This window comes from Anolis sagrei, chromosome 2, assembly GCF_037176765.1.
Source record: "Anolis sagrei isolate rAnoSag1 chromosome 2, rAnoSag1.mat, whole genome shotgun sequence".
In the NCBI taxonomy this organism is placed as follows: Eukaryota; Metazoa; Chordata; class Lepidosauria; order Squamata; family Dactyloidae; genus Anolis; species Anolis sagrei.
In genome coordinates, this window is record NC_090022.1 from 59,647,591 (window position 1) to 59,667,820 (window position 20,230).

A 20,230-nucleotide genomic window follows, 5' to 3' on the forward strand; every position below is an offset into this window, starting at 1 on the left:
TATAGGGCAGTGTAGATCCAGCTTGTATTTAGATTTCTGTTCAGCTATTTCCCATTGAAACCCGGGGCTCTTAAAAGACTAAATGTGGCTGATAGCATATTAAAAATTATATTTTTAACATATCCAAAAATCAGACAACATTTCCAAAAGCAACAACAACCAATTTGGTGAACTTAAGTAAATCTTCCATTTCCTCTTAGAAGTTAGAATATGAGTCCACATTTTTCTGAGTCTATACAAATACAAAAATATCACAAGTGATCAAAACAGCACTTTGGAACATCCATAATCAGCACTGGAACTGGTGCTGTGTGTAAGCGTTTATGGGTTAAGTGTGCCAGAGAAACTTGGAAGGCAGTTTGAAGCAGGATAGGGATGCAGTTTTCCCTTTCTAGGAAAATTCATGCTTCCTCTTTAAGTTATGTCATCTCTACTTTAGAGGATACAATTTATAATGTATTACATATAAAAGGGACTATGTCTCATTCAAAGGCTCATGCAGTTCCCAATTTCAGACACAACAGATCTATGGGAAGTAATCTAAGAGCAATGTAGTGTTCTATTTGGCCTTCAGCTACAAGAATAATCAAATTTAGCACTGCAGTCGTTTCGAAAACACCCTGCCCTTTTGACAATACTTCCTTACACAGCTGACTGCACTCATTGATTACAATACGTGTACCTTAAAATTACTGATGTGCAGTCATTAAAACAACCCTCAGTGAAAACTTGCTGCTGATAGCCTTGGCAAAATTTCTGCACACCACAGCTTTACCACTGGGAGAGCAGATCAAATACAAGAAGAATATTAGGCCTGCTGAGTCTTCTTCTTCTTCTTCTTCTTCTTCTTCTTCTTCTTCTTCTTCAAGAAAATTATCATGCAGTCATGGCACAACTGATTTCTAAAATTCCATGAAAAATCTCACAAGACATTGTGATTGTTTTCAAAAAATCTTATATGTTAAATGCCACCCTCTCTCGGCAAGTCACAGCTGTATAAAACAGCACTGAAAATGTGGGGTGAGTTTTTAAAAGGGAAGCAGAATTTTACTAATCAAAACATTTATTTCGGTCATTGACCAGCACAGGAAATAGTGTCACGTTTCCTTACAAACCTGGCATGTTTGGTACATTAAAAATATAAATACAACTACTAAAAACACAATATGGGTGAGGGAACAGAAGGGGAAATAGGGTAAAAACATACAATGTCCAGATCCATCACCAAATTGTAGATTCAGGGAAGACGATTACTGGACACACAGTTGACTTTTGGAACTAGTCATTCCCTGGCGGATTTTGTATGCTGCTGCACAAAACTTTGCGACATTGTAGGTTGTAGCTGAATTAGTATCTGCAAGTAGCAGGGAGGTATAAAATTGTCCTGAATGGCCTGGGTGCTTGTCTATCAGGGGTAAGATAAGCCTGGCACGGGTATCCCTGTAGAACGGACACTGAAGGAGCACATGTTCTATTGTTTCCACATGACCCGAGTCACAGGGGCAGAGTCTCTCTGGGAAAGGGATCTTCCGGTAGCGGCCTTCGAGTACAGCTGATGGGAGAGCGTGGCATCGGGCCAGGGTGAAAGCCCTGCGATGAATAGGAACCTCTAAGTATGTTAAATATGCCATAGGGGAGGCAAGGTATCTGCTGTCTTCACTGACAAGAAAGGTTGGAGCCGAGGCCAGATCTAGTTGGCGCTCTGTGTCTGTGATACGTTGTTTAATAAGTGCTTTGGCTTGATTGTAATCCATAGCTAATAGTAGACCTGGAGAAAATCCCAACGAGGAGATTTTGGATGCTACCGCCTGCTTCCATGTGGATTGGAAGTCATCCTCCATGGTTAGTGGGGCAAGGCCAAGGGGTGCACGGGACAGTCTGAGCCAGAGGTTAAGTATGGCCACCCACACCCTGGCCTCCACTCTCATAAAACCCATCTCTAGTCGCAGGGTGGCATTAGAAACACATTTAGGTACCTGCAAGGCCAATCTCAGAAACTTGGACTGAACCACCTCTAATGGGGCAAAACTGGGGAAGGGGCCCAGCTGAGCACCATACAAGAGTTGGGCTAATGACTTGGCTTCAAACAGCTTGAGCGCTGCCGGTGTGAAGTGGCCCCCTCTTGTCCTAAGATATTTAAGAATGGCAATTGAGCTCCCCTGCGCGGTGTTGGATACTTGATCCCCATGAGCTCTTCTGCTACCATTAGATTGGAAAACTACACCTAGATATTTGAAGGATGTAACTTGTTCAATTTTATGACCATCTATGCTCCAAGAGTAAGTCCTGGGCCTATTAGCGAAAGCCATGATTTTGGTTTTATTGTAATTGAGTTGGAGCTGATCTGTGTTGCAATGTTGTATTAATGCTCTCAAAGCTCTTTTGAGCCCAATGGGTGTTCTAGAGAGTTTTTACAGAATTTTACTAGTTCAGCAAAGCTTTCTTGCCTATTGCACCTCTCTGCTTTGCTTGCCTGAAAATCTGCTCTTGGGCATAAAAATGCTATACCAGGGAGGACTCCAGAGAGAGGTGCAGTCAGCAGAATTAAAGGGATTTGACAGAATTGAAAGGGCTTCTCTCTCTTCTTGGAAGCCAAAGCTTTACTTATAAATTTAATGATGGTACTGCTATTTATGTGTATGAAGGGGTTAATGTAATATCTAATGACTCTTTAGACAAAAGGCTTGCCACGGCAATTTACAAATCACTAAAAACACCAGATCCCATCTGATCTTGGAAGTTAAGCAGAATGAGCTCTGATTAGTGATTGGATGGCAGACAACCAATGAAGACCAGATTCTGTAGGCTATATTTCAGAGGAAGGAACTCACAAAACACCTCTGGGTATTCCTTGACTTTTTAAAAAATGCTTATGGGGTCACCATAAGCCCACAGGCAAATTGAAGGCACATACATACACAGAGATATTAAACTACTCCAGTCTTCAACCTTAACATCTAAAAGACATGATAGAAAAAGGGGGAAAGGGATGAAGACAGAGGAGGAAAAAAGCACACTTGGGCACCAGTCTTTAATGTTGTACTGTTGTTTTTTTAACAACCTACTGAGACAAAAAAAGCTCGAGTAGAAGAGAAGCTTTCCAGACTTAATATCCGAGTTGAACATCTTGCCATCTCTGGCTGCAATGAATAGGGAGGATAATCCAGGGCACTGCAATAAACTGTTTATCCTGGTACTGCATTTTTGGCAAGGGTGTTCATAAGCATGTTCATAGACACATCATACCTCAAGCAAATTCTTGGATAATAAGTATTCTCAAAATCTAACTTGAGCAATACATGCGAAAATGGTCACAAATTATCCAGAGGAGGAAGGAATATTTTATTGTACTTGGGATTAATATGACAATATTTCAAAAAAGTTAATTGGATTTCCATAAGAATCTCCTTAAGGAGATAAAGAATGCAAATCTTTCAACTGTCCCAATTTGGCAAGGGCAGTTGCCAGTAATCTGCTATACCATTTTCTGTTAGTTTTACAATGTCCCATTTTCTCTCACCTCATCCAATCCCCCCCCCCCCTTGTTCCTAATTTTTCAACTTTAGTAGCTGAAAACTGAGTTCAAAGTTAACTCAGCAAGAGGGCTGAAAGGGAGAGGAAATCCTGCCATTTCCAGCAGTCTCAGACAAAAGCAAATTGGTGTAGCATCTTCTAGTTTGTATTGTCTTCCTCATGAACAACTTTTGTTATCTTGACCACATTCTGGTGTTGTTTGGTGATACATGTCCCAGTTTTACACTTGTGATGTTGGAGGGTGTGTGGATATATGTGCATATGTATGTAGTGCTAGATTGTCTACTTGTAATAGAAAACATGATGTAAATAGGATGCTTTATCAATTGACCAACAGAAGTATATTAAAGGGATACGTTCATTGCTTCTGTAATATATTGTAAGACTGAGCATTTTCAAGCATCTTCATTGCATTTTGTGGGATGAAAATTTCATTTACTCCATAGCTTACATATTACTTGCAAGATAACTAAGCAAACAAATGTCAGGTATTCATGTTCATGTTCATGATTATTCAGGAGGCTGGAGAAACCACTCACAAAAATTAATTTGAAGTTGGAAGTTTTTTTTCCTTTTCTAAACCCCCTTAAAAACACAGATCTTAATAATCAGACACTCTTGCAAATGAACTACTGCAAGCATATGTTTTGTAAGAAATTCTGTATAAGACTTCACGATATCTTAAGCCAAGAAAAAAAATGAGGCTGTTGTTCACACAAAGGCCCCCAAACTGTGTTTTAAAAATCCATTTGGCTTTTGTATAGAAGAATTTATTATCTTCCATACATATTCCTTATCACATATATCACTTAATAGCAACTTATTTTTATTTCACTATAGTGAACTAGTAATCAAAATGATACTTACCTTGTATTTTGGGATAGCCTTCAAAAGTTCTTTCACTGGAACATCTGTGCCTACAACTCCCAGGAGAATGCCACTTGTTCTCTATTTCAAAAGATTATTTTTTCCACAAAAATGCAGATTAGTTGGAACAAGAAACAATCACAGTTGAAGAAAAGTAATCAGTCAATAATTATTTCCCACGTGGATTAAAACCGCTCTGAGGAGTGCAGATAACTAGCTAATTCTTCCCACTATTTGAAAAGCTATTACGGGTGACTGCAGCTAATCTGACTGAATGTGCACACACACAAAATCAATAGTTGTCTTTTTTTCTTACCCTGGAAATAACATCAAAGGTGATGCACAAAGTTTCAGCTGATAAGGATATTTTCAATTAAACACTTTTGACTCGAGGAGCATGATCCAGGCAAAATGTCACATACAAAAATGCAACTTATCTGCTTCTCTGGATACTTTGCTAACTGATTCCCAGAAGGTGAGGATTTAATGTGAAGGGCAGTGTAAATGTAAATACTTTTGGAATGGTTGCAGAGTGTTTTCTTTAAGAAAAGTGTTTTTTTTAAGAAAAGAGAGACCCAACATTTATCACTATAGGAACAGTAATTTCTAAAAATGTGCTAGATTAATATACTAAGACATGCAAACCAGGATAAGTGGGCACTACTTAGGGAAAGACAGGTGGGATTGTATTCTTTATGAAGTATGAGAAATTATAAAGATTAAGATCATCTGTGGAGGCCCTGCTCTCAGTTCAACCCCCTTCACAGATGCAGTTGGTGGGGACGAGAGACAGGGACTTCTCAGTGGTGGCCCCTCGGCTGTGGAACTCCTTCCCCAGTGAAATCAGATTAGCCCCCTCCCTCCTGACCTTCAGGAAAAATAAAATAAAAACACTGTTATGGAACCAAGCCTTTGGACAATAATCACTTAGTGCAACCAGTAAATACAGATTCGTTCAATGATGACTGGAACTGCCTTGGATTATGTGTTTTGACTGCATGGTTTATAAAGAATTCTTTTAATGTTTATGTATTTTTAATTTCTTGTTTTAATGTATACATTCATTTTACTGTATGTATATTTTACAGCATCACATTGTTGCCTACCTGTGAGATCGCCCTGAGTCCCCTTCGGGGTGAGAAGGGCAGTATACAAATGAAGTAAATAAATAAATAATAAATGACCAATGTAAAATGTAAAAACCCTTTCAATTTATACAGTACTTCCTTTCTGAATTTAAAACACTTATTCCCATTTTGCAAAATTCAAGAATCTTAATCTTAAATGATTTGCACTTAAGTATATATGATATTTATTTTGATATAAAAAGTTTGGGGGGAAACCAAAAGCCAAGGAATAGATATACATACATATATATAGCTGAATAAAAAAAACATGAAATTTTTTGAGACAAGGCTGACAGTATGAGTACTTACAGTCTCATTTTGCTTACTAAATACTGGCATGGCAACAGTGGTCATCAAAACCAGTCCCTGATCATCAGCAAGCTACATTAAAAAATGAGAAAACTTATTTAAACAAAAGAACTTGAGACAATTATTAAAACACAGTTGTGGAAGCAAACAAAGAAAATATCTTCTGATTAAAAGTCCTTAAAGATTTCTAACAAGGTCTGCTTTGGTGTATCTGAAGATAAGTACAGGCATGCGTTATGTCTACAGAAATATGTAGCTGTACACATAAGGTAGAGCAGACAATCTTCTGACTGTCAGATATTTTGGACTGTAAATCCCATTTTCCATAACAATTCTCTATGCTAGATATACGCTAGCTAATGAAAGTTATAGCTGAAATCATGGGCACCTGAAGATTGCCTACCCCCACTAATCTTTAAAGAACAGGATTTATTTCTGTAATATACTAGTACTTACCCATTAAATGTGTAGCCCACTGTAAACTCCATAATTCATAAAATCTCTCTTACTTTTCCTACAGTTTGATTCCTTGTGAGAACCCCATACTTTTTTTATATACAACAGAAACATATTGTGGCAACAGATGATGTTAGACTCTGATCTGTTTTGTACACCACTTTCATGCTAGCCTGATAATGCATGAGCTTCAAGTTTGCATATCTTTTATTTCGACAACCTCGAGTGTTCTGAATATATTCTAGAGATCATGAAAGATGATATGACTGACCTTGTGAACTCTTGGCTCACAGACTGCATTATTTTTGAAAACACAAACATCATGCAAATTTCTTTTGAGTGAAAAACCATCCCCATGTACTGAATGGACCACTTTTCCAACCCTTGCTCTCCTCTCCCATACCCATTCTGCTCCAGCACTTGGAAAAAAATCAAATTCTGTGGTGCTAATAAACATGTAGCAACCACAGATGAACACCATGGTAGCAATAGGTTGTCTTTTTTGACATACATCTGTGTTGAACAAATCAGGAATGAGTTCTGGCTGTTTGTGATACATGCCCTATGTATACCTCTGGCATTCATGTCTCAAACCATCTATGGTAATGCTGGTATTATAGATATTTGCTGGTCAGTGGGAGTTATGACTTTATAGTTAATATATGATAGCCTTTCATGTATTGCAAACGTAAACTCGTATATTCTTATGAGGTAAGAACACATATAAAGAATTGCTTTATATGGATCATTATTTAAATTTCTATTTATTACAAAGCACATGTACAAGATGTATCTCACACATGTATCTCAGGTATTGTTCAGAAAAGCAGATAAATACTTTAGCAGGGTCTGTCATACACACAAAGAGTCAGAATCCTGGATATGCAGCACATATGCACAAAAAGCTGGGATCACAGAACTGGAACAGCATTTGTCTGGGAGGCTTACCATTCCTAGATCCTGTTTATCACATGATTCAAACACATTTTTGGTAATTCTTCATGTTACCCTACCATACCGCTGTGTATATTGTCTTCCTAACTGTCATATTTGAAAAAATACAACTTATGCAACAGTTTGGAGCATAGGATGAAATATTTGCATAATAAACCAATCATCATGCTGAAATACAATCTGAAAACATCCCCATAGAATTTAATGATAATGTGAAAAAAAGATATGCACTATTAAGCCTAATTGACCAGGACTGAAGCCAAGGACATTGCCACAGAGAAATGCAAGAAGACACTATCTGTAGGGAAAAAAAAGATCAATAACAGATGAAACTCTTTGAGCAGTTAAGAACAGATGAGAAGCAAAAGAACAAGGTGGAAGAAATAGAATGCAACCATTTGCACAGGAAAAAGAAGAACTAATATAAAAATAAATGCAGAGAAATAGAATGTGATACCAAAAACAAACAATAAGAGATCTCTTTCACAAGATATGATAAATCAAAAACAAATTTAAACCAAAAGTGCAGATGCACTATAACCATCATGGGAATATATTATACAACCAAGTACAAATAAAAAATGGAAAGAATACATGGGGAAACTATATAAAAGAGATGAAAGAGTGACAGATTAAAATGAGGAAAAACTATATGAGGATGAAACTTGAATTTGAAGTGGAATTGAGAAAAACAAATCACCAAGAACAAATGACATACTAATAGAGCTGCTTCAGTCCTCAGAGACAACATCTACTCTAGTTGTAATTAAAATCCGTTAACAATATTGGGGGTGGGGTGGGGACAATGCCCCAAAAATTGAAATATATATTCCAATCCACAAGATAGCAAAAGAAGGAAGCACTAAGGGCCATATTGCAAACATATGTTAAATAATGAAGAGCACCACAGAATTTCAAAAGAAAATCAGCCCGTGCTTTAGAAATTATAGTAAAGCCTTTGACTGTGTGGATCAATGGTGTCAAACTTGTATCCCTCCAGGTGTTTTAGAATTTTGGTATTGAACAAGCTGGCTGGGGCTTCACATCTAGTGGGCCACAAGTTTGACACCTCTGTAGATAATGAAAATCTTTGGATCAGTCTTAAAGCAATGGTTGGGCTAAAACATGTTATTGCCCTGATACATAATCTGTACTAGGAACAAGTAGCTATTAATAGGGTAGAATCCAGAGAAATTGAATGATTTCCAATTGGCAAGAAGGTCAGGAGAAATACATTTTATTATTCAATCCATTTAACTTGGATGTTGAACAAATCATATGTAAAGTAGGCTTAGACAGCTGAGAAGCATTGCAAATATGTAGAGCAGTGTTTCTCAAACTATGTTCCTCCAGGAGATTTGGACTTCAGCTCCCAGACATACCAGCCATCTTATCAGCTGTTAGGAATTGTGGGAGTTGAAGTCCAAAACACCTGGAGAAGCAGAGTTTAAAAAACTCTGCTGTAGAGCAGGGGGAGAGAAATAATTACAGAATTTGAGATAGAAGGAACCATAGTTGTGTGCTGCAATATATGCCCAATGTTTGTCCACTTGCAGAAAGGAATCACCAACTACACTTGCAGCAAGTGCAATTTGGAAGAAGTCAGGGCACTACAAATACATATTAAGTTCATTCAGTGCATAAAGACAGAACTTACTGGATAGAACACTGGTATAATTAGTCCTACAGAACTAACAGGGATAAACTTTCAAGGAAAATGAAGAAGTCTGTAACATTGAGGAATCACCCTGGAGGGAAGCCATTGTCTGAAGCAGACCATACAGAAGGGATTCAGAACTTCTTCAGTTAAGTCATTACTTCCTATATCTTTAAGAGGATAGCAGCTGTGAAGATGATCAAACAGGAAATAATAATAATAATAATAATAATAATACTTTATTTGTACCCTGCTACCATCTCCCCAAGGGACTCAGTGCGGCTTACATGAGGCCAAGTCCACAGTACATCAATAAACAAAAGCAATAACAAAACAATCAAAGCAATACAGTTAATATAAATCACATAACAAAAATAAACAATAAATCAACAGTAACATACAAGCATTTAAAACCAATGGCTGGGCCAAATGTAATAGATTAAAATTAAAAATAATGCTGGACATGGACAAAGTAGGATATAACTGGGGTAGAATTTTCAAGGAGAGATGAAGGAACACAGTCCCAAATCAATGCTAAAGTGCATTTTGAGGGCATATTGCTGAGGATTTTCCTTATTCTGGGAAGGCACACTGGAACAACCATGTTTTCAGACTCCTCCTAAAGATTGCCAGATTTGGGGCATGTCTGATGCCCTTGGGAAGTGAGTTCCAGAGTCAGGGGACCACCACCGAGAAGGTCCTCTCCCTCGTCCCCACAATCGCACCAGCAAAGGAGGTGGGAGCGCGAGCAGGGCCTCTCCAGATGATCAAAGAAATCAGCAACAAGGAATACTGTATGGCAAAAAAATAGTCAAGGTAACCACCAACCACAACCAGAAGAAAAGAAAGGTGCTGGTGACTGGAGTTTCATTGCTCAGAGTATAGAGGTATCTATTTGCCAGCCTGACAAGCTGAATTGCAAAGAACACTGATCAATACCCCTTCTCCCTATTCATGTGGGTACCAATAATACAGCCAAGAACATATTTGAGCAGATAACCTATGACAATGAAGCTATGGACATGAAGCAAAAGGGGTTTGAGGCACAATTCTGCCAGTGAAGGGGAAAAGGCTGCATAGGGACAGGAAGATATTAAAGGTCAATGGCTATGTAGATGGTGTAGAAAGGAGACGACTTGTTTTAGAATGGCAAGTCTTATTAAGAAAACTTTAAACAAAGTTATTGTGGGCAGGAGGTGATAGCTCGGTATCAATCCAAAGGCAAGCTCTAAACACAAGGATATAAATTCTAGAGGAAAAACTGAGAGGGAAAAAGAATATACAGAAAAACTGACAGTAAATTAATAGGTGAAAACAAAGGCAGAGGAAGGAACAAGGGATTGCCATTCCTGGACGATCCTAACCAATAGGGAGGAATTGATCATAGGGATCGAAACAGTTGGAATTTTAAAAGAAGTAACCACATAATGCTAGAATTCACAACTGTGGCACAATGCAAAGAAGAATTCAATCAAACATAAACGTTTGATGTCAGGAAAACTTATTTTATCAAGTTCAGGGAATTGCTGAATGGAACCCTATGACTGGCTACACATGCTAAAGAGAAAAGACCCCCAGCAAGAGCAGAAATTCTTGAAGAATGAGTCCTACAAACACATTCACAAATATGGGAGAAGATAAATGAGAAGCTTCTCAAAAAAAATCCAGTGTGGCTGCAACAAGAAATGAAAGGAGGAAGTAAAAAAGAAAAAGCAGTATGTATAGAGAATGGAAAGAAGAGCAAATTGTAAAGGAGAGCAGTTGTGTAGCCCAAGCTTGTAAGAATATTATAAGGAAAACTCACACTCAAAATGACCAACATTTTTCATTACATTTACCTTTTTCCAATTCTATTTTATTTTTCATTTCACTTGTAATTTGTTTGTTTTTGTTGTATCTAGCATCAGTAACAAATCAAATGAAGATAACAGGAAAAGCAAACAGCAGCAGCAGCAGCAACAGCAACAACAACAAGAACAACAACAACAACGGATTACCCCAGTAAACTATACTTTATCTTCATTGCCCGAAGACATCAATTGCGGGACTTATCAGCTTTCCGCAGGGCATGTAAGACATATCTGTTTCGACAGGCTTTTGAATTTTAATATTACTGTTTTTAAATTGTTTTAAATTGTTTTTAAATTGTGTTAGATTTTAGCCATTCTTGTAAGCCGCTCCGAGCCCCAGGGGAGTGGCGGCATATAAGTTCAAATAATAAATAAATAAATAAATAAATAAATAAATAAATTTCAATTTCCCAGTACACTTAATAGGTATTTGGTTTCATTTAATGATTTTCAAAGAATGTCCCAATTCTTTGGGTTATTCAGAAAGCTCAAATGTGCCATTTTGTTTCCTCCAAAGAAAGGAGTAGACTGTTAATGGAAAAGCGATCTAACTCCAAAGAAAAATAAATGCATAGCCGTATGTCAATCCAAAGTGTCCCTGTTTTCTACCACACACATGCACAGAGAGGTCGCCTACAATATCAAACTCAGAAGATTTTAGAAGTTAACCTGAACCTGCAAAACATAAGTCTTTGCTATAGAAAGGTCTTTCATTCCCTGGACTCATATAGGCTATTCTGTTGCATTACTCTCTGGGATGTGTAAAAGCAGTTCCATCACTGGGTCAAAGGCCAGGCAGATTAGATTTCAAAAAAGAATTATCACCTGCAATGTTCTCCTGCCAAATGTACATTTGCAGAAATGTTTTTGTCAATGTTATAATCCTTAACAAATGTGTGGGCAGATGGCCATATACAGGAGAGTTATTCCACAATGCTGCCAATGTAGCCACCTCACTAATGGAGGGAATGGATTGGCGACTCTGTTAGAAGATAGTTTCCACAGGATTTCTTATGTTAACTGAATACAACCCACAGTCAACTGGTAAGGGTCACTGCAACACTTTTTTTTTCTCACAGATGTATTTTGGAAAAACAGAAAGATTTGGATTTTTAAGGGCATTGACTTTCACATATATAAATAAATCTAGCATCTAGCAACTAATCTTAACACTTATTTCTTCTTGTTCTAGTGACTGTTCTTGGGTGAAATAAGAAGAAACCCATCTCCTGAAATCTGTGGAACAAGAAGGTCATTTTAGGAGTGATGGAAGTCACACCATGAATTGGAGGACAAAGTGTTGCCATGGTAACAATCCAGGGAAAATGTGTCCTACAGGATCAAAGAGAGTGCCCTTAAGTGATGTAACGATCCACTTCAAATTTCAAGATAAAAACCTATGTACAGTTAAAGGATGAATTCGTACTAGCCCTTTTTGGAATCATCAAAGATCAGGGTAATTAGATACATTGTCACTACCCCGGAATCATAGAATCATAGAATCAAGCCCTGGGTTTACCCATGAGAATCAAATTAGTTGTTCAGAGTAGTGATCTGTGTGTTTAAAGCCTATTTATTTAGCTCCTGAAAAATATTCAGGCTTTATGAATGTTTGGCTTTACATTAATGGGTGAGTGGAGTCTGAATCACTTTTCTTTTGAAACTATGTTTTTTTAAAATGGTTAAAAACATGTTAAGAAAGCCTGAAAAGAATTTGGACTGTTGATAACCTTCATATTTCAAGAGTTATTTAGACTGTTTTGTACTGGAAACATAATATTTGGGTAGGGGAGATAATTTTCTATACAGAAAATAATATTTTCAGACATAAGGATTGACCTAGAGGCCTAGGAGAGCTTTGTTGGGCTCTGCTGCAGGAGAAACGCTGGGGCCTGAGTATTTGCCATCCAGCTTTGCTGCCTTGTTCAGCCCTGGGCCTACCCATGAGGAGATCATGAGGCCAGCGGCCGAGCCTCATTACATCTAGAACCACTGATGTGTAGCTGTCTCAGCTGTTCCAGTGTCTTTTCCATCACCCTTCCTCTGTCTTTGCTGCCTCCGGTGCCACCAACACATGGCCCTTCTGGGCCTAAGCCAACCAGGCTGTCCCTGAGGGCCCTCTCCATCTGGCCTTAGATATCATCCCAGAGTTCTTTTGACTATTGTCCACCCAAGATTTAATGAGGTTCAATAATTGTGGCCTAGTTGGTGAATTCTACTCTAAACTGGATGTTAAGTCTTGATATCAAATACGATTTAAACTTCAACACTCCTGCACTTTAAGACCTTATGTTTTAAAATTGTGGCACCGATACCCTTATCCTGTAGGCACCTATACCCTTATCCTACACTGGCATTTTATATTGCCTCACCTCATGGTAATAACACATAAGACCATTTTTTTATTAGCAGGCTTATGTTTTCCCTGTCGGGGGAGGATGATTGCAAAACTATGTTTTTAATCTGTTTTATTGCATTTGTACATTTTAGAATTTGAAATATTATATTTATTATTTGTATGTATAATGCGGCATTGAATTTTGCCATAATCTGTAAGCCACTCTGAGTCCCCTTCAGGGTGAGAGGAGCAGGACCTAAATATAATAAACTTCACACAGAAATGCTATTTTCTAGGGGGGAAATTCTCATGGTTGATTTGCGCAGAATGTAGCATTTTTTCTACCCAAAGAAAAAAATCAGCTGGCATCCTTTATTGCATTTACACCATCCATAATGGTTTTGTATTCACTTGTGTTATATATTCACAACTGTGACAGTATTGCAAAAATTGTGAATCCCACCTTAAGCTCCAGGGAGCCAGTCTAGGCAATAGAAATTTGTACTACTATTGAGGGTGCAATTCCTCGTTGCACCTCAGATAGTTTGTGTAAGTGGGCTAGAAGGGTCATCCTGCCATACCTCAATCATCATTAGGAGACTTCCATCTCTTGGTGCGGCTGGTTGTTAAGACAGGTTTAAAGGAATGGGCCAGGGTAAAATGCTGAGGTACACATTCATAACTAAGCCAAGCCAGCAATGTAGAATCTCAATCCATTTTTCTGAGCAGAAAATGCTGTTTTCTGAGCAAATCAACCAGGTATGAACTTTGATTACAGTAAGTCCCAAATTGTAAATGAATATTAAAAATGGTGTTTTCAAAAGATTGTCTTGCAAATGGAAGAATTGCCATTCTAATTTAAGTGTTGCCTCCTGAGAAGAAACTTGATAAAAAATACATCCCTAAATTCTATCAGCAGAAGGAAGTCTGGCCCTTGAGACTTGCACAGGAAAAACCCACAGTCTCCTTGAACCAGATGATATTTAGCTGGTACTACAACAGAAGTGCTTCTTCCAGCTGTAAAACTAGTAGAAGAAGAACCAGAAATTACTCCAGAGCTTCTGGGGAACTCTAGAATGTTCTCCTGTATTTTTAATGTGTGGACAGCTGGGTCGGTCTGAATCCAGGATTATAATATCCACACATCAAAAAGACCCATCATTATTTTGCCAGCCAGAAGTAGCTCCTTGGCAGAACCTTACTGGAGACATCACTTCTGGTGATCACATGTCCTGAAAAGTGATGTCACCTACAAAGCTCTGCCAGGAAGCTGCTTCTGGATGGTGAAACAGCAGGGGTGCTCCTCAGGAGGATAAGGCACATGTGCACTGTTGGACCAGTTGACCATCAAAATTATTACAAAACACCCTTTAGGTGCTCCCATGGAGCAGGCTATATGAAACAGATCAGTTGGTGATTTCCATAAGAAACCATAATTTAGAATGCTCAGGATTGTGCCCTGCAAATGATCCTAAAGTATGTATTGAAGTTTTTTAATGGGTGTCTACTGGTTTGTTTGGAATTCTAATAGGCATACATATTCATATGATGTACATATTATAACATATGTTATAAAATAGCGGTTTCTGTCATTAACGCCAAACTAAGTCTTATTTTGTGTGTAGCAGAATTTATTGCCAAAGCTTTCAGCATTCCAACTCCAAATGGAAGGGTGTATCTTTGTCCTTTGAAAGGGAAGAATAATTAGATTAAGGCCAATAACAAAGTCCAGATTTTCCCACCCGCATTGCTTTGATTTTTAAAGGCAAACATACTGATGTTTCATTTTAAGTGCTATTGCGAAAGAATATTTTTTACAGTTCATGAGACATCTACATTTCCTAATTGTAAATGATACGCACAACATTTAAATGGCAGGAAACTTCTAAAGAGATAATGATATTTGAGAGGGAAATGTAAATGCAGTGTTCTGAGAAATGGAATTTGGGGTTTTATATCATTACTGTTCTTTTGAGCTTGGTGCAGCACCAGATAAAATTTTCATTAAAAAAACCTTTCAAACGATAAAAGCAGTATTTAACATAAAGAGATACTTAAACTCAGCAAGCTCACAAGACTTCCGGATTTTGTGAATTTAGTGCTATGATCTTTAAAAATATGTTTATTTCTTTCCCTAAAGATATAACCACTTGCAGGTACAGCCTGATCTTAAGCATATTAGAGAATGTTGTTTCAAATGTGTTTCAAGGACATAGAACACACTCAAAGGCATTTTAAAATGCATAGTTGTGTTTTTTTTAAAAAAATGCACATTATAAAATTGATAGGACAAGAAAAGGCAGAGGAAAGAGATGCAAAACGTTCTTCCTCAGCTGCAGTCCTGAAACCACTTTTCCAAAACAGAAATTGGCTTTGGAAGTAATTCTTCACTGGCCTCAATGGGAGGATTTTCCTCAAAAGAGAGCCAAGGTTTTTCTAGCAAAGGTAAAATCTCTCAAAACAGTGATGATTTCATGGGCTAAAGATTTAGAGAAAATATTGATTTGAAAGTAGTGGAAAACAGGCAGAAATAGCAAGTCTATGTGTATTAAGTTATGTAAATGATAATAATTTGTATTCATTGTCAAAATTAACTGGTTGATTGATGAAGGTAGATAGGCATGTACACATCAAAAATATTGTTACCCGATTATATCTGCCATGATTTGTTTTCTGTTAAAAAAATTAATAAAAAAAAGAACTAAAAAAAGAGAAAAATATTGATTTGGAAAAATGGGAATATTTATGAAAAAGAGGTTTTAAATTTCCACTAGCTGGGTCCAGTAGAGAAAACATGAATAAAATGTTCTATAAAAGTTTTATAACTCCAGAATGATAAGCAAAATAGAAAAATTCATCAGGGGAATGCTAGATATGCAAAATACATAAACATTTGATGGACTTGTAGGGTGGTACAAACTTTTTGGGAAAAAGTAATCAAGGAAACAAACAGAATAATTATTAAAAAGGTTTTTTAAAAACCCAGAAATGTGCCTTTTAGGTTTATTTGGTGAAAAAAATAAGTAAAGAAGACACATACATTTGTCAATGCAGGTTTGTAGCTGAAAGATTAATAATAGCAAAATCATGAAAGGGAAAAAGAGCTATTTATAAAGGACTAGAGAGGAAAATTATGAGACTATATCCAACTTGTCAAGCTGTCCAATGGCATTAGAGGAGGAAAAAATGAATACTTTGTTAGAAAATGGAGGCTTGCATTTGAATATTTAAAAGGAAGACAAAGGTGGACTTGAAAAATAGCAGCAAGGGGAAGTTATTAATATAAAGATAAGGGTAGATTTTGATGAGATATTAGCTTTATTTTCTTTTACACAATATATATATTTAAAAAGGTAAAATCCCTTTCCATTAATGCTCAAATCTGAAAAATTATCAGCATCTCTCCAGATGATACCTCACATATTACCTACACTTTATATTGAGTTAGTGCAGCTCAAACCTTCCTTAGCTACAGGCTACAGCAGCTGATGATCCTGGGGTTTCAGCAACCACCACCTCATGGCTTCACTCTTGGGAAATGACTTTAAGACAGGTAAAGTTGCATTTATACTTTTCCTTCCTCTGAACCCAGAGAAAGCCAGAGAAGCAAAGGATCCTTGATTGAAATTACTGTGAAACCAATGGTTTAGCAAGATCATGTTTACTGTGGGAAAAGTAGGAACAAAAGGGACAAAAGAGCTCGGACAATGGTCACCTACAAAAGATATTGCTGTGGAAATAGCTTTTCAGAAGTAATGACAAAATATCACTCAACGAATGCAGCTTCAATTAGAAACCATATTGGTAAAGGTTCCAAAATAGCAAACAATTTAAAATAGAGTATGTTTCCTGTGCACAAGGAACTGCTACCTGCAGTTTTTAGGTCCTCCTGGAATTATGAAATGGTTCCACCAGAAGTTGCCATAGAGTTTCCTAAGAGCACCTGGCACATTTCTAGAGAAGTTATTCATTTCAAAAGTGTTTACTATTATTCACAGTTTCCTGTTTCCATGATAAATTCACGAATGCGTCCCATATGGATATAGGGATCATACTGTACATTATTTTCCACATGCAAAATAGCTATGTCAATTAAATAACAGTGACAAGGAAGTAAATGCATATTGTGCAAGTCATCCTACAATTCATCTTTTAAATTCTAGTATACTTTGTTTTCTCTGCAAAACTTCAGATCCTATCCATTTGAAATTCTTTCAAATATGTCATTTTTGAAAGCCAAGACTATGAAATGTGTGTCAAAGTAGATAAGGACACTGTGGGAGAAAATTCATTAAGTTGTTAAATGTCCATGAAATATTGATGAAGTGTAAGTGTTTCTGTTTTCTTTCTTTATTTATTTATTTGTTTGTTTGTTTGCTTTATTTCTATACCGCATTTTTCAGCCCAAACAGGCGACTCAATGCGGTTTTTTCTTTTTTCTTTTTGGAGGTTTGCAGAATTCTACTGCATATATCTGTTCCTGGTCTTTTCTTTTTGGATGTCTAAACTATATTTCTTAACTGTTGTTGTTCATTCAGTCGTTTCCGACTCTTCGTGACCTCATGGACCAGCCCACGCCAGAGCTCCCTGTCGGCCGTCACCACCCCCAGCGCCTTCAAGGTCAGTCCAGTCACTTCAAGGATGCCATCCATCCATCTTGCCCTTGGTCGGCCCCTCTTCCTTTTACCTTCCACTTTCCCCAGCATATCTGAGGACTAAAGGAATTCATATTGGGTGACAGAATCCTTTTTTGGGGAAAGCATTTGCTTTCCTATTATATTCCTATATGTAGGAGGCATCTATGATAACTAGAGAACAAGAAGCAATGAAATACATGGAACAGGAATTTGTGATGAGGGAGACACAGTGCTGTAACAGTGCATGATAGTGTTGTGTTACTTGTGTTCAAGTGACACCAACTTCTACCAAAACTATCCTTGGATTTGTTCAGAGAAGGTTTGTCATTGTTTTCCTTTCAGGCTCAGAATATGTGATTTGCCCAAAGGCATCCAGTGGATTTCCATGGATGGATAAGGATTAGAACCCAATCTAATACAAAACTCAAAACCCTCTGTACCTCAAGATGGCATCAGACTATGTTCATTTAGAGAGTAGTTTGTCACTTAAACTTCACTGATATACATTTCTGAATTTAAATATGAAATCTTGTTTAGGTAAGGGATGCATGCCCTTCTGTCTAGTGCTGGATGTACAACATTGTAGTATGGTGAGGCTCTAATAGTGAATCAGAAAAAACTGTGTTAGAAAAAGAGGTGGCTAGACCCAAAGAAGCAGTTCAGGGCTACTGACAAGTTAAATCAAGCTTGAAATCAAGGGTATCTGGGATACCTGACAACATTAGGTTTGGGGACAGGCTCTGGATAAGACGACTTCTCAGTAGATCTTCAATCTAAGTGGTTTCTTTTCTTTCTGCCCCTGCACCTGTTGCTTATTCAAGTACCTTCTCTCTCTTAGCTTAAATCCATAGTATTATGCAACACTGCTCTCTTTTTCTTCCTGCTGTTTCTATGACTGCAGAGAATAAAAGTACAGGTACCAACAGCAAAGAAAAAAGCAGCAGAACCAGAAGTATCCATGTATTGGACAGTAGGAACTTAAAGGGTTGTGAAACTAGACAAATGCCTAGTGTTCCCTTGTGGGATCTGGAAAGTGGGACAGGGGTGGTGGTGAAAAAGTGGTAAGAACATTCAGAGAAAGGTGATCCAAAAAGAAGGAAGGAAAGGGGTAATCTCAATGGACCAGGAAGCATGGAGATGACTTGGACATTTTTACGTTGTTCATACAAATCAACAAAGGTCAGGAGCAAGACCTCACCCATATCTTTTGAGTAAATACTCTCAGTTTCTTGCTGCAAAATGGTCAAGAGATGAAACAGCCAACTATTAAGTTTCCAGGCTAGAACAGGAATGTTGTTGATGTATTTTTAGCATGGTGGAAGATTATTCATATACATTATTTTCATCATTCATTTAATGTATTGCATTTGCATTCCATCTTTCTCCCAGAGTGAGACACAGGGTGGCTTCCAAAACAATTAAAAATATTCCCAGTAAAAATGGAAACACAATTAAAACCATATGAAATGTTCAAAAAACATTTAAAAATAAATATAAGTTTAAAAATGACAACATATCCTCATAAAATACTCTCCTGCATACAATTAAAAGCCCGCTTGAATAGGAATGTCTTTGTCTCCATGGAAGGGAAACAGGAAGGGGCAACCTTAGTCTTCTTCAAAAGGGAGTTCCAGGGGTGGGAGCAGCCACTAAAAAGGAGCTTGGCTGTGTCCCACCAAGAAAGCCTGTGTTGGTGCCAGGACCAAGAGAAAGCCTTATTCTGTAGATAGCATATTTTTTCAATTCTAAGATGCCATTGATCGTAAGATGCACACTAATTTCAGAACCACCACCAACAACAAAATACACAAGAAACCCCTGCAATTCTAAAATGCATCCCATTTTTAGAGATGTTTATTTGGACAAAAAAGTGTGTCTTATCAAAGAAATACAGTATTAGGATGCTGGTAGGTTCTTATGGGAGATACAGTCCTTCTGATATTACAGGCATATTGGGATCTGAGTGTCATTGACATGTCAGATTGTTCTGACATTACAATTATGCATATATACTCCACCACTCCCCACATGTGTTTCTAAAATGTAAGAAACCAAGACATAACAAAGAATATGGCTCTGAAAAATTGGAAGTGGTGGTGGCTAAAAATATGCATTTTTCCTTTTTCCTCATGTAGTTTGGACTGTGATCTCAGTAAAATATCTTTAAAAACCAAGGATTATTAATTTGTTTTCAATAAAGTGTGTCTTATCAAAGAAATACAGTATTAGGATGCTGGTAGGTTCTTATGGGAGATATAGTCCTTCTGATATTACAGGCATATTGGGATCTGAGTGTCATTGACATGTCAGATTGTTCTGACATTACAATTATGCATATATACTCCACCACTCCCCACATGTGTTTCTAAAATGTAAGAAACCAAGACATAACAAAGAATATGGCTCTGAAAAATTGGAAGTGGTGGTGGCTAAAAATATGCATTTTTCCTTTTTCCTCATGTAGTTTGGACTGTGATCTCAGTAAAATATCTTTAAAAACC

At 37.4% G+C, this 20,230-nt stretch overlaps 1 protein-coding gene across 2 annotated transcripts in view; it reads right to left on the reverse strand.

Moving 5' to 3' along the window:
- Positions 1–20,230, reverse strand: part of CACNA2D3 (calcium voltage-gated channel auxiliary subunit alpha2delta 3) — a 674,683-nt gene that overhangs the window by 171,685 nt on the left and 482,768 nt on the right. For both annotated transcript variants that reach the window (XM_067463553.1, XM_067463552.1), the window contains 2 exons: positions 5,838–5,909; positions 4,402–4,482 (listed from right to left, as the gene is read on the reverse strand). In XM_067463553.1, the coding sequence (XP_067319654.1) occupies positions 4,402–4,482; positions 5,838–5,909 (153 nt within the window). The remainder of the gene's footprint in view (positions 1–4,401; positions 4,483–5,837; positions 5,910–20,230) is intronic.